We start from the raw sequence: 16,497 nt of genomic DNA, 5'->3' as shown, positions 1-16,497 counted from the left end.
CTTTTGGGTGTTCGTTTACTCCTCTCATCATGCCGGTTTTACACTGTCCTGATGGTAAATCTGTATCTGGTTCTAATGGTGGCAAGGGTCAGTGGAGTACTCGTTCTGCTACTTCCTTTCTAACTTGCAGCAATCATATTTCAGGGCTTTTAGTTCTGGGAAAAAAGCACTTTTCGGAATACATTTCTAGCTTTTTATTTTAGCCACACAAGTATTCCACATGTTTAACAGATTATTCATGTGATGTGATCATCCACAGGGAAATTGGTGTACATTTTTTTTTTCAGGGGAAGAAATACATTTATTAAGAGAACGGCTTACAAAAGCTCTGTAATGACCCAGATGCCAGTGGGCCATATAGTTGCACTTCAGAACTCAGAACTTAGTACTGACTCACTCTAAAGATAAAGTTAAAAAAATAAATACAGCTACTCTGTCCCCAGGCTTTATGCTATTTGTGTTTGCAATTTGTATTAGACTGGAACAAAAGAGTATCCAGGATAGCACTCATTTTCAGCGAGGTGTCATCTCCTGTGCATGGGATGCTGCAGATCCAACCCACAGGATGAAAGTGTCTGCGCATCATCATGAAAACTGATCCTGGTCTAGGGTGCTAAAATCTAACTGCCCTAAAAAGTCCAATGTTTGTGTGAAGATGACCCTAGGCGGGTAATCATATGTGGTTTCTAGACCTCATGTCACAAGCTGCAAAAGGGACAAAATGATATACATTGCCACACCACGTACAGAAACAAACTCCGGTCCAGGCTAATAATCAAATCCAATTTATTTATTATAAAATATTTTCTTAAACAAGGTCTTCAAAAATGCAACCTCTAGCTAGGATTGCACTAATGAATATGTGCTGGAGTCCATTCATCCTCCCCACATATCACTCCAAGGCAGCGATACAGTGCAAAGAGCGTGTTTTTTTCCCACGAGATTGTCTGCTCCAGAGACTGCATCATTCTCTCAAGAGGCTCCAAAGAGGACATTTTATTTTATTTCTCATCTCCAAAGTGCGCACTCGTGTGGGTACATATATCTGTTGGTGTGTACAAAAAAACAGATGAGATGTCCTCTACTGACATTTTTAAGAAAGTTTCTTGATTCACGAGAAAGTGCATGTCTAGAGAAGGACATATTCTCTACATTGAGCATTCGGATAGTTGTGTTCCTTTCCAGGGAGCAGGCCACATGGGTTCCCCTGTCCGAAGATGCAGATACCTTTCTTTCCTTGTAGACAATAGGTCTAAAGATAAATACTCTGCACCTGAGAATTCCTGCATAGCAGGCCTCTCCAGTGAGCTAATCTAGAGACAGGCCATCTTCAAAGGAAGTTATTGAGGTAGAACTTGATTCTTCTATAGACACCATTAAGAAAGGCGTCTTCTCTTTGAAGAATACGCAGATTTACTTCCTCGCTATAACTAGCGGATCTAAAGATGAACTAACCTGTTCAGAAAATGTCCTTGTGGGATCGTGACTTTCCAAAAGAAGCACCAACATTTCTTCCTGGCAGAAGAGCAAGTGGATTCCCCAACAATAAGAAGGTTCACAATTGTTCTTAATTTCAATCCACTGCTCTGCAATCCTTTGTCCGACCAAGCGTATGTTTGAGTGGCAGGTTCTCTAAATGCAATAGCGCTTTCACCAGACAGCCACTGGAAAGTGTTTCAATTTTCAGTTGTTCAAATACCTCTGCATTCATCATATTTGATTCCTGATCTCAACCGCAAAATGATCCTCTCCCTTCTTGAAAGACAACTTCCAATGCCTTCCTTGTCAGGGGAAAAATCTTGTCTGAGGTGCCTCTTCCTCGGTCAACGCAACACTTTAGGCATTTTGGAGTGTTCTAAGAAAAAATTAAAACAATGTTACTAGGAATGCAGAAATGCTGAACAGTTTCACAGGAACAGACACACATGTTCCACAAACATTCATGCAAACGATCAAACTAAAATAGCAACACATTTGACTCTACAAGTTGAAGGTGCTCACATCCTGTTCCTAGTAAGCACAGGTGAACAATGGCCCTCTAATTCAAACCACACACACAGTAAAGCAATGAGGAAGCGCATAGCTCTAGCTTCAACTTTAATAGCTTCATATCTGCAGGCTCCACCTGTAAACTATCAGCAGCTGATACACCTGAGGTACAAGATAAGCTGACAAAAGGTAGTCTGTCACGAAGATATACAACCTTATTGAAAACGGGTAAAACTGGGAAGTAGGGGCTTGGATCTGCACAGTTAGAACGAGTGCTAGTAGTTTTACATGCAAGCTTGGCAGAGCAAAGAAAGAATGCATGCATACATCCCAGCTGGTAGAGGAGATCGCTGTTCTATGGGTTATTGCACACCGGAGGGATCAGAGACACCATCTCCGATCTTCCATGATAGCATTTATGCAGAGTATAAGCTGGTCAACAACCAAAAGACTTCTGTGATTGCAGAGCTGAGGAATGAGACAATACCTAAATACAGAAGGGCGGACAAGACCACTTGTAGCTCTGCATGGTAGCAGGAGCCCATTCTGCCCTCTTATTCAGCACTTTACAGGGTGGTAAAACCTCTATATCAGAATGTGAATGTAGGAAGTACTTTGGTGTAGTTATACTTATGTATGAAAGCAGAACTGTAAACCATGCAAGGGTGAGCACTAGTAAACAAAACGGAATTTTAGACGTAGGCCTTCATGTTGGCAAAGTTGCTGTCTTCAGATCCTACACCTGGCACAGAAGGGTTTGCCAACAGTGAGTTTTAAAGGGCTTTTAAAGAACATATGGTGCTATATTGCCACTTCAAAGTAGTGGGTTTATGCTCTCCGAATGTGGTTTAGAGAGAAGTGACCTGCAAGGAAAAAGCAGTAAGAGAGCCGCAAAGTCTGACACGAACAAAAATAGTCAGCGAGAGGAAAGAGTTTATACAAGAAATCTATCAGAAATTATGAAATTCAGAGCCAAATCAACTTGACAATTAACAAGCAAAAATTTTAAAGGCAACCACTGTGCAATGAAATCCAATCGGGCATAACAAGGTATCCGTTTTAAAGACTCCTTCCTTGCAATACTGATCCTATAAATATTGTGTTCCAAAGAGAGGGTTCTGAGGATCATATTCCATCTCCAAGCTGTAGGTAATACTTACTTTCTGTGGAACAATCATCAGACCCAGGTTACTGACCTGCAGCTGGTTTTATGGACTACTGACATAACCAATCAGAGGTTGGGTGTTGCCTTGTTCATCAAATGTATTGCTTCTATTACAAATGAAGAGGGCTGCTGTGTAGTTGGCATTCACTGCTGCACAAATTACGGGTCACAGGGTTTTGTCCTGTAATTGAGATGTGTTAATGTCTGATGAAAAAGTTACTTAACTCTAGTAACAGTACTTCTGGTGGATACCCAGCTTCTCCACAGATAACTCAGCTCATGAATACTCCTTCTAGGCCTAGGCTGCTCCAGAAACAGTTTCCCCCACCAATGACTTTCCAAAACCACCAGGTGGCGCCACGCAGCTCAACCTGCGAATCCCCCACCAAACATGATATGAGCAGAGTGTATTTGGCACCAACCAACGCACACACATCCGTTCCTGTTTTTTTGCACCACATTGAGGCAGGCGGAGAGGAGCTGAGAGCCACAACAGTGACAACTACAGCATATTAACACATTCGAGTACTTTGGGATATTATCTATCATGGAACTAGCTCATCGGGGAGGTGAGAGTGCATTGAGGAATCTTCAGAAAGATTGTATCCACCAGACCCATCCTTACTAGAGTTAAGTATAATTACTTCTTATAGATACGTTTTCCTGCAGATTCCTCACATTATTAATGAGCCACAATTTATTATCACGCTGGGAGGTGTGACGGAGTAGTGCCAGTCAACCAAAGAAAACATGCAAGACAACTCAGACAAGGTACCCATCGCTGAGAGCCTAAAATGTAAGGCAATAATGCGTCGCAAAATTATGCAAGGATGACAGCGTAGCAGCCCTGCAGATGGCAGCAACTGTGACGCTTCAGAAAAGAGTAGTAAAAGTAGCCATTGCCCTGATCGAATGAGCGTGAATACCCTCTGAAGGGTCTTTTATATCCAGGTCTTAGAAGTATACAAAGAATGACCAAACGCGAATTAATGTGTTTGGTCCAACCATTCTATTTTTGTTTAATTTCTGTTTTCATTTGATGCATTTGTACAGTTAGAACTTTCTCATCTAGTAAACATTATGGACTAAATAAAATGTTCCCTTCAAATGATTTCATATGCCCATCCCCTCCATACTTACCTTCCATGCAGGCCTGCTCACCCCGCCTTCCTTACTATAAAAGTTTGGTGGGGGTCCCAATTTGTAAATATTTTGCTCAAGGGGGGCTTAGAACAAAAACGCTTGAGGTCCTCGACACCAGAGAGCCATTGGGCAGTAAGTGTATGACACAAAGGAAAATACACTTTCTATTCTGGGCCACGGCTGAAGGGATTCACTGAGGGAAACCCCATTAGAGGTGCAGCTCCACTTGTGGTCTTGCAGCAAGAGACGACTGAGGGTATCTGCTCTCACAATGAGGGAGCCTGCAAGATGGGCTGCTACTGGCAAGACTTCCAATCGCTGCACCAATGTCCATTGACACATCACCTTCCGTCATAGGGTCCATGACCCAACACCACCTATTTGTCAATATAATGGACAGTAGTTGTGTTGTATGACAGAATCTGGAGATGCCCCATGAGATGAAAGGGAGAAAGGCCTTCAGGACAAGATGGACCGCCTGCAGCTCAAGCGCATGCATATATGCAGGGGCCTCCCAGACATGCCTCTTCTGCCTTGTCCTTCCGATAAACATCCTAGCCCTGCGAGAAGGCATCTGTGACCATTGTAGCGTGACCCAGGGGATGGCTGAATTAACAACCCTCAAAAAGCGAATGGGGTCCATCCACCAAGGCAGATTTTGATGCACCGACTGGTTGTTCTGAACCTTAGCACAGAGATTTACTTGGTGTTGAAGACACTACCGCCTCAGACACCTGTGAAAGTCTCTTTTTCGCCACATTGTGTGGTCTTGAGTGCATTAACCAACCAATCTAACCACTCTAATGATTTAAGATGCACTCTTAGACCGAATTTCCAGTATTAACAGCGCTTCAGAAGGTCATGTTCTATTGGCTAAAAGGTTCTGGATGGTATTGAAGGTCACTAGGACAACGAAGCGTCTAGGATATGAGCCAATGTTCTGGTTTGTAAGAAGCGTGTATGTCAGAACAAAAAGCATCACGTAACTTTGGATGATATCCAATTGGTTATATCATTACAGGTGTGAAGTTATACCGTTAACGGCGAAAGAAATCTAAAGAGGTCATCCTACCTAATTCTGATCAGAACCTATCTCTTACTGGAGCTTTAGTTTGGAGTATTTTCTATTGGTCAGAAAAGGAAATGTTAAAATGTTCAAGCATATGCAGCTGTTTCTTGATTTGCATTTGATTACATCAAACTTTGATAAGAGCTGGACCAATTGCAAGTGTGTAGGTGTTCTTATCAGACCGGGAGAATGGCCAGAATCCTCCTGATAAACCCCTGCCTTCTGGAGCAAGGCTCCGCTGCTGCTAGAAGTATGGTTTGGATGCTGATAGGAATGATGCTGAAGGGAGATGGAGAAAGTGTGCATTTTTCAATGGCACATTTTTTCTCTGGCTCAAGTGGAGCATCTTGAGGTTAGGACCCAGGAGAATGAGAGTGGTTAAACCATTCTGCTAAGGACCCGGAATGACAAATCTTAAGAGGATTTACCCATGTACCTACAATTTCCAAAGTATGAGGTCTGATTGTGTGTTGGTGACAACTGCTTGGCTTGTTCTGAGTTCAGTCAGTCAGAAGCCTTTATTCAATTCCAGATGAATCATAAAAGTTCACAAGGAAGACATGCAATCATAAAATAAGACAATATTTACAAGAAAAACATAAATAATATCTTTTGCAAACAATAAAACACCCAATTACGTACTTTTACATTGCATATCGTTTCCTTATTCTACATTTTTTTTAAATAAAACTAAGCACAGAGCTACAAATTAAAGCATTTGCTAGAGAATGTAAATAATTAAAACCCTCTCTATGGGATCGGAAACCATTTTCGTTTAAAATTGGTTTAAGAAAACGCACCCTAGGGTCTTTATATAATGTGCAAAATAACAAGGTGCATAGTATTTTGTTGGGCTATGTTGTTACAAGGACAGGGGGGTAGCCTCTAACACCACCCCACCTGTTTTGGAAAAGCAACAGGAAAGTTCAGTGTGCCTAAACGAAATATAGTCATTAAAAAACGTGCATTTCCCTGTAAGCTAAAAGACAAATAAAATTGTTGCCGTTTGAAAAAAAGGGGGGGGGGATCTATCTGTGGACCTAGAAGATATACTCAGCTCAGATCCAAAAGCTTCTTTTATGGACATTTTCATGTTTGGCGGTATACATTCAGGTTTATCATAAAAATCTTCTAACCCTATTTTATAAAAAGTTTGTTTAACATAGCGTAACCAGGGTACCGCCATTGCATTGTCTAGATTCATGCAATCTTTTAAGACAAGTCGGGAGAAATTTAGTTCCTCTGAAGACCAGATTTTCCCCCATAAAAACAGGGGTGCCATGTGTATTCTATTTGTAATATAATCCATGCCCACCTCCGAGTGACAAAATGAGGTAGGCGAACTAGACGGGATAAATAAGAGTCTCTTCAAAAATGTGTTCTCAATTATTTGGATCTGTGTACTCTTTTGATATCGCCACACTCCTGCACCATAAGTTGCTCCTAACAGACATTTTGATTTGTATAGGGTTATCAGCTCGGCAACAGGCTTATGACCAAGTTTGGCTGCAAATCGAAACAGCCCCTCAATAACTCCTAAAGCTTGTTGCACCCAAGATACTAAAAGTTGGTCCCAATTTAGGTTAGAATTAAACACATTCCCCAGATAACTAAAGTTTTTTACCTTCTCAATAGCTATCCCATTCACTGCGTGTTTTCGTTGATTTGGGCCCGCATACCATGACAAAGGATTTCTTATAATTCACCTTCAAATATAGTGAGTTGTCATATATTCGGTGAAAGCATCCAAACATCCCTGGAGGCTGTTGGCAGTCAAGGCCATCAGGACCGTATCATCAGCTTACGACAATGAAGGTACTTGGGCACCTGCTATTCTCGGGAAGTCAAAATGTTTGTTTAACAGAAACTGCTCCAGCCCATTTGTATAAACCAAAAATAAAAACGGGGCTAGGATGCAGCCTTGCCGGACCCCCTCTCTCGACACAATGGGCTTTGTCTTCTCTCCCCCTGGGCCATACCGGATGACTACAGAAGTGGAAGCATGTAGTCTGCGGAGGAGTGTGACAAGTGGTTCCTCAAAGCCCATGTCTTCCATCAGTGCCCACAACTTGCTCCTGCACACCGTGTCGAAGGCACTGGACAAGTCCATGAAAGCCAGGTGGATCGACGCTCCTCTAGCCTTCCTGTACTTGCCCATGATCATCGACAAGTTGAGGCACTGTTCGACAGTTCCCATTCCTTTCCTATACCCATATTGAGTATGTGTTATTAGTTCAGCATTATCAGCCCATAACTCCAAGCGTGCCAGAATCACCCTCCCCATCACCTTACATGTGGCATCTATAAGGGAAATCGGCCTGTAACAGTTCGGATCGTTTCTTTTTTAAGGTCTCGACCAAAAGCATTGCTTTAGCAATGCTTGTTTGTCGAGATTCTAGTAAGCAGTACGAAAACTCTACCAAAACTGCGGATTAGACACAGTTCTTGTGAGACAGGCGTGTGCACAAACCAGCCACGTGACCATTTGTCTGTGCCTCGCATCAGACTTCAAAGGCTTCCTCTCCCCCGCCCGCCGCATCAGACTTCGAAGGAATGCACTCCCACTCCGGCTATCTTTCTCTTCCTTCCTCTCCCTTCTTTTCTATAATCTTGCCTCGCTTCTCTCCCTATACAGTGTCTTTCCCTGCTCTCACATTGGTCTGGCTTTGTCTCGCGTCTCCAGCCCCCTCCTCCCACACTGTGTTTAGGCCCTCCCCAGCCGCCCCTGTGCAGCAGCCCCATACCTGGCCCATGGAGGTCAATAAACTGTGTAATTGCTGACTTCAAAGGAATGCGCTCCCCCGACCCCGCCACAGCAATGACGAGAGCTTGTTATTTTATTTACCCATCCCCATGTATTTCTTCATTTCCATTACGTCTTTTCCTGCTTCATTGTACGTAGCTTCCTCTTTTTTCAATTATCACCTTACATTTTCTTCATTTTATGTACCCATTTCTTCTCCTGTTTCTAACATTCCTCATCCTCTCACCCTGTCTCTTCCTATCTCTCTTCCTCTTGATTCGCGCTGTCCTTTTATCCTCTTTCTTTCTCTCTGTCATAAGCTGCACTTTTCCTTTTCCAAAGCCCTGTTTTCGCCTCCCACTCGTAGCTACCTCCACCGATCCTTTCCTTCTTATATTTTGTATGGAAAACAAAAACACTTTCTCCACAAACATCACTTTTATCCAGTCTCGCCTCTGGCTGTCTTTACATGCTTACACCCCTCCCCAACAGATCACTCACACTGCCCCCCTTTCACACAGACCACACACACTGGCTCCCTCGCACACAGACCACACCGCACACAGACCACACCACACACTGCTGCACGCCACACACGCTGCACGCCTCACACAGCTGCACGGCACACACAGCTGCACGGCACACACAGCTGCACGGCACACACTGCTGCACGGCACACACTGCTGCACGGCACACACTGCTGCACGCCTCACACTGCTGCACGCCTCACACTGCTGCACGCCTCACACTGCTGCACGCCACACACTGCTGCACGTCTCACACTGCTGCACGTCTCACACTGCTGCACGTCTCACAGTGTTGCACGCCTCACACTGTTGCACGCCTCACACTGCTGCACGCCTCACACTGCTGCAAGCTGTACACTGCTGCATTACTCACACTGCTGCATGCTGCACAATGCTGCACGCCTCACACTGCTGCAAGCTGCACACTGCTGCATGCTGCACACTGCTGCATGCTGCACACTGCTGCACGCCACACACTGCTGCACGCCTCACACTGCTGCACGCCTCACACTGCTGCACGCCTCACACTGCCGCATGCCTCACACTGCCGCACGCCTCACACTGCTGCACGCCTCACACTGCTGCACGCCTCACACTGCTGCACGCCTCACACTGCTGCACGCCGCACACTGCTGCATGCTGCACACTGCTGCATGCTGCACACTGCTGCATTACTCACACTGCTGCATTACTCACACTGCTGGCACGCCTCACACTGCTGCACGCCTCACACTGCTGCACGCCTCACACAGCTGCACACTTCACAACACTACCACATCACTCTAGGACACCACCATATCACTCTAGGACACCACCACATCACTATGGGACACCACCACATCACTATGGGACACCACCACATCACTCAGGGACACCACCACATCACTCAGGGACACCACCACATCACTCAGGGGCACCACAACATCACTCAGGGGCACCACAACATCACTCAGGGGCATCACTCAGGGGCACCACCACATCACTCAGGGGCACCACCACATCACTCAGGGGCACCACCACATCACTCAGGGGCACCACCACATCACTCAGGGGCACCACCACATCACTCAGGGGCACCACAACATCACTCAGGGGCATCACTCAGGGGCACCACAACATCACTCAGGGGCATCACTCAGGGGCACCACCACATCACTCAGGGGCACCACCACATCACTCAGGGGCATCACTCAGGGGCACCACCACATCACTCAGGGGAACCACCACATCACTCAGGGGCACCACCACATCACTCAGGGGCACCACCACATCACTCCGGGGCACCACCACATCACTCCGTGGCACCACCACATCACTCCGTGGCACCACCACATCACTCCGTGGCACCACCACATCACTCAGACACCACTACATCACTCGAACACCACCACATCACTCACAGACACCACCACATCACTCAGGGACAGGGACAACACCACATCACTCAGGGGCACCACCACATCACTCAGGGGCATCACTCAGGGGCACCACCACATCACTAAGGGGCACCACCACATCACTAAGGGGCACAACCACATCACTAATGGACACCACCACATCACTCAGGAACACCACCACCACATCACTATGAGACACCACCACATCACTATGGGACACCACCACATCACTCAGGGACACCACCACATCACTCAGGGACACCACCACATCACTCAGGGACACCACCACATCACTCAGGGACACCACCACATCACTCAGGGGCACCACAACATCACTCAGGGGCACCACTACATCACTCAGGGGCACCACCACATCACTAAGGGGCACCACCACATCACTAAGGGGCACAACCACATCACTAATGGACACCACCACATCACTCAGGAACACCACCACCACATCACTATGGGACACCACCACATCACTCAGGGACACCACCACATCACTCAGAGACACCACCACATCACTCAGGGACACCACCACATCACTCAGGGACACCACCACATCACTCAGGGGCACCACAACATCACTCAGGGGCACCACAACATCACTCAGGGGCATCACTCAGGGGCACCACTACATCACTCAGGGGCACCACCACATCACTCAGGGGCACCACCACATCACTCAGGGGCACCACCACATCACTCAGGGGCACCACAACATCACTCAGGGGCATCACTCAGGGGCACCACCACATCACTCAGGGGCACCACCACATCACTCAGGGGCACCACCACATCACTCAGGGGCACCACAACATCACTCAGGGGCATCACTCAGGGGCACCACCACATCACTCAGGGGCACCACCACATCACTCAGGGGCACCACCACATCACTCAGGGGCACCACCACATCACTCCGTGGCACCACCACATCACTCCGTGGCACCACCACATCACTCAGACACCACTACATCACTCGAACACCACCACATCACTCACAGACACCACCACATCACTCACAGACACCACCACATCACTCAGGGGCATCACTCAGGGGCACCACCACATCACTAAGGGGCACAACCACATCACTCAGGGGCACCACCACCACATCACTATGGGACACCACCACATCACTCAGGGGCACCACCACATCACTCAGGGGCACCACCACATCACTAATGGACACCACCACATCACTCAGGAACACCACCACCACATCACTATGGGACACCACCACATCACTCAGGGGCACCACCACATCACTCAGGGGCACCACCACATCACTCAGGGGCACCACCACATCACTCAGGGGCACCACCACATCACTCAGGGGCACCACAACATCACTCAGGGGCACCACCACATCACTCAGGGGCACCACCACATCACTCAGGGGCACCACCACATCACTCAGGGGCACCACCACATCACTCCGTGGCACCACCACATCACTCAGACACCACTACATCACTCGAACACCACCACATCACTCACAGACACCACCACATCACTCACAGACACCACCACATCACTCAGGGACAGGGACAACACCACATCACTCAGGGGCACCACCACATCACTCAGGGGCACCACCACATCACTCAGGGGCACCACCACATCACTCAGGGGCACCACCACATCACTAAGGGGCACCACCACATCACTCAGGGGCACCACCACATCACTCAGGGGCACCACCACATCACTCAGGGGCACCACCACATCACTAAGGGGCACCACCACATCACTAAGGGGCACAACCACATCACTAAGGGGCACAACCACATCACTAATGGACACCACCACATCACTCAGGAACACCACCACATCACTCAGGGACACCCCCACATCACTCAGGGACACCACCACATCACTCAGGGACACCACCACATCACTAAGGGGCACCACCACGTCACTCAGGGGCACCACCACGTCACTCAGGGGCACCACCACATCACTCTGGGACACCACCACATCACCCACATCACTCTGGGACACCACCACATCACTCTGGGACACCACCACATCACTCAGCCCAACCACATTATCATTCAGCACCACAACAGCATCACTCAGCACAACAGCACTGTCCTTGCTTGCTACCAACAACCATTGCCATAGTCAATAGGACTCGCATTAGGAAAGTGTAATCTATTGGCTTTGTGAATAACAATGCTATTAATTTATATATTTTCAAAGCCAACACATATTAAAAAAAATTGTCATTTACAATACCAATAGCTCACACTTTCCTAATCCGAGGCCTATTGCATTGCAAATGCTTGTTGAATACTGGCACTACCACAGCTTTCTTCCAAGATTGTGGGGTCTGGCCAGTTATAACGGCTCTAAAGACATTTAATAGTACAGGGCCCCAAAATGCCGGATTTCTTTTAAAGAGGTCCAAAGCCTGGGGCTTTAGAGGCAATGCCCATTCTAAGAGACTACTCAACTTCACCTAAAGTTAGGGATTCACTTAATTGCTGGGCGGATTCAGGATTAAAAAATATATCTGGCTGGCTGACCTGTTGACTAATATCATTTGGGTTAAAATTCTTCATAAAATGCGACTCCCAAGCTAAACCCATTATGTTTTGAGTTGTTAATTGTTACTAATCTAATCACGAATATCTCATTATGAATTATGGTAGAGACCATTTAGTATAGTGTTTTAGTTTCTAGATATAAAACCAATTAATAACAGGTTTTTTCTTTTCATTTAATGACAAATGTGTCATAATTTCTGTGTTATGTCTCATTCCATTGTTGGCTTGGACCAGTTCTTTTATGAAGATACACTAGATGTTCGTTCAAATAATAACCAGATCTCCTTTCCAGTCAGTGAATAAAATTAAATACAAAACAATATTGTTTGTCAAATTCTTGAGTATAGTGTTCAAGGTTTCTAATCTATAAAACTGCGGGTCCGTTTACAGGTATAATGTCCAAGTTAAAAATAATAAGCTATAAATATTAATTTCAGGATACTCACATTTCGTTTACTTTCATCATGACCAAAATAGACATCAATGAATTAACCCAACAACCACCTGTATCAGCCATTAAGTACTATGCACACCCTATCAGTATCCTCTTCGCCTGGATAACACTGCTATGCAGAAAATACAATTTCACAAACATACTGGTGTACCCGAAAAGACTGTGAAGTCGAATCAAGTTGTCCACTACTCCATTTCTTCTTTATTGTATAATCCAGAAATCTTAAGTATTCTCATTGTTCAAATTTAAATTGTCACAGCCAAAAAGTTTCGTTCACCACCCTGAACGCCTTCAGGGCATTCCAATGCAAACACCAATCACTCATTGGTGATCCTGCACACACAATAATAAGGTCTCCTATTCTGCATATTCCACTCTGTAGTACATCAATTCATTATTCATATTGTAAATCTTTTAGCTCATTAAGGACACCTGAATCCATGTCCGAAGGGGAGCTCCATGGGTAAAGGACACTCAGCTTTAAAGATTTTACTAGTGGAGTTTTTCTTGGGTGCACCACACGTTTGTGAAAAAATATCAATGACTTATTTTCTTGAGTAAAGAAACTTGGCTTTGTTGTGCTTTGTCCTCACTAGTGTAATTTGAGGTGAAAGTCACGAAAAAAATTTGGGCCTTGGGCCAAAGCTCACTACAGGGCCTTAACCTCTTCCGTTGCCACATGGATGACACTTTTCCTCATCGACCCCCATGCCTGGATGGTGTTGCCACCATCTTCGAAATAGGAGCTGAAGAATGGGCATATTGAAAGGGGGTAGTGGCGGTACCCTAATTGGTTTGGACTTTCTCATACAAGAATCGCAGGCCATGGTGTCATGTTCTAAACCCAGATACTACATTCTGTCCCCATGGGGTCCTAGAGGACCTCTTCTTGCAGAACCAGCTGGAAGGCTTAAAAACTTGAGGCTTTTTGATGTAGTTGCTTTTGAAAGTGGGGCAAATTGTCGACTAGAGAGAGGGAGCTCCTGATCGTGTCTATGAGGCACAAAAAATACTCTGATGATGTCACATTTGGAGGGGGATACATAACTGAAGGCATGTGGCACCACTTAGCGGCTGTGGAGAGCCACCGCTGAGGAAAATATTTTCCAGGCCAGTCCAAAGATGTGGAGGTGTACTCCTAAAGAAAGGAATCTACGAGAAGATATATCTATCCGAAATCACCCAATGGTGGAGTTAGGATGTTTTAGGCAATCCTTGCACCCTGATTGAAATAGACACTTTGTGTTAGCGCCATCTGCTGCCTTTGATAATTAGTTACTGTGTGCTGTGTTGCCAAGTGGACTTAGTGCAGCATTATAATATATTAGAATATCTATATGATGAGGATCCAGCAGAAAAAGGCTGCACAGCACTTAATGAGTAACAGGAAATGTAAGGATCACTTTTTAAAGGCAGGAATTTGCGTGAACAGCAATTATCAGATAGTGGATACATTTGAGAAAACGTTTGTGAAGAAGATACAAGCCAGAACAAATCAAAGTCTTAATTAACTAGGTTTTCACAGAAGACCAGCAAATAAGAGTTAGGTCTAAGGTACTGAGGAAGTGAGCTCCAAATTCTTTAGTACTAGGCAGGAGAATTGTTGCTTTAACATCTTGGTTTTTGGGATTCCCATAGAAGGATGGGTTTGCTACTTGTGTTAAAACTCCTGTCCCAAGATCTGCAGTTTGTTGCTTAGGAACCTAGGAAGGCTGAGATGTGGAGGTTTAGAAGTTATATTGGCCATCATAAAGGAAATTCTGGTTTTAAAGGGTAGCCAGCGGATGACCTTCAAAACTGAAAAGGGGCCAATTGTTTTCAGCTCCACTGATGATGCAAACAGCAGCAAGCGGGATTGTCTTGTGGCACCTAGAGTGAATTCCATGTGAGCAATATGAAGGTTTTTTTAGGAGGAATGGTTGGTACGATGATGTTATGTTTGTGACATGTAGTATCACTGAGAGGTACGGTTCATTGTGATGCCGGCAATCTCATCTATGGGATTAAATTAGGTATAAATCCTAGATGCCAGTCAGAAAAGCCACTTTTTGCCAGGAGGGGTATTTCATAGGGAAGAGGAGGACAGAATGAAGAATATTCAGTAAGTACTTCCATGAAATTTTGTGAATTATTGCGCAGCACATTATCTTTTTGTCAGGGACTTCCTTGTCGAGAGGTGGGGTGTTGGCTGCATTAGGTGTTCCATGCTGTCTGATAACACTAGAATCTGTGAATTGGTCTGTGGTTAGAATTACCTCATGCCAGATACTGCGGGGTAGAGAGTGCTGGTCTGTGGTTTTCATTCTATTATGTTACCAATATCACTGGACACTTTTTTGACATGTGGCTGATACATCATGTTTGGATATCAAAAGGAGACTAGCTCTAGAATGGGTTAATCTGACATTAATATGATAGATTACTATTAATTACATAGCGACTCAGTATTGTCTTGCCAAGTGGCAGTGGCACCTGTTGGGTGTCTTTAGAAAGCCCTCACCCACCAACCTAGTTGGTGGCATGCTTCATCATCGGGCCCACCCAGTGACACCTAGCGTGTCCCGGGTGTGCTTCGACGCCTGATTACAGCGGAGCAGGTATGTCACTGTGTGTGCGGTGTAGGGTGTTAAGGTATGTGAAATTAAAACGGCTTGGCGGATGGTCCCTGGGGTGAGGATACTTTATTAAAAGGGCCTCCGTCAGCGGTTAAAAATAAGGCTGTGGGACGTTAGAGGCGGGTTACGACCTCCTACGTCCTTAAATAGTCAACATGTTTCAGCCAGTGCCTTATACTAATCTGGCTTTCTTCAGGACAATAAAATATGTGTGGGTTAAAATAGGGGTTGTGTAGTGTAGTCCATGTGTCTACACGCCCTAAAGTGTATCTAACTGTGAGAGGGGGGATTCCCTTCTCAAGATCACCTGTACATTTAACATTGAGGACAGGTACAAGACAAACATAGGAGAAACAGAGTCACTAGAAGGTATTGTTCATATATTATGACAGCCGACTTAAATAGCGAATAGTGCAGGCTATGAGCGGCTCAAGTGTAATGATACTGGTGGTATCATTAATGTGGTATCGCACTAGAACTTCGAGAGTGAAGTGATTAAAACAGCGGTAAAAATTACTGCAGTGAAAGGTGAAGAATTGTGGCGCAAGGACCATTTCTTACGCTTTCAATGCTTGTTTTTTGCCCTAAGGCGATCATCAAGAAAACCCAGAAGAGGGCAAGAAACCAGAACCGTGACGCGCTACTTGAAGACGTCACCAAAGAAAGCGACACACAACCAACTACATGTGTGACTACCTTCAATACTGCCTCCAATGACGTGGCTAAAATAATAAAAAAGCACTGGAGAATCATTAATTCAGGGCAAAGGAAATGGGAACCCCCCAGGTTCGCCTATAAAAGGTGTCATAACCTCAGAGACCAACTGGTCAGTACCAG

The 16,497-nt window shown here is 45.6% G+C and overlaps 1 protein-coding gene across 1 annotated transcript in view; it reads right to left on the bottom strand.

The window, feature by feature from the left end:
* Nucleotides 1–762: 762 nt before the first annotated feature.
* Nucleotides 763–16,497, bottom strand: part of RTEL1 (regulator of telomere elongation helicase 1) — a 236,175-nt gene continuing 220,440 nt past the window's right edge. Inside the window, exon 34 of the mRNA XM_086932747.1 lies at nt 763–1,855. Within this exon, the coding sequence (XP_086788873.1) occupies nt 1,824–1,855 (32 nt within the window). The 3' untranslated portion in view covers nt 763–1,823. The remainder of the gene's footprint in view (nt 1,856–16,497) is intronic.

This window comes from Lissotriton vulgaris, chromosome 7, assembly GCF_964263255.1.
Source record: "Lissotriton vulgaris chromosome 7, aLisVul1.2, whole genome shotgun sequence".
NCBI classification, from domain to species: Eukaryota; Metazoa; Chordata; class Amphibia; order Caudata; family Salamandridae; genus Lissotriton; species Lissotriton vulgaris.
This window is presented reverse-complemented; position numbering and strand designations above follow the sequence as displayed.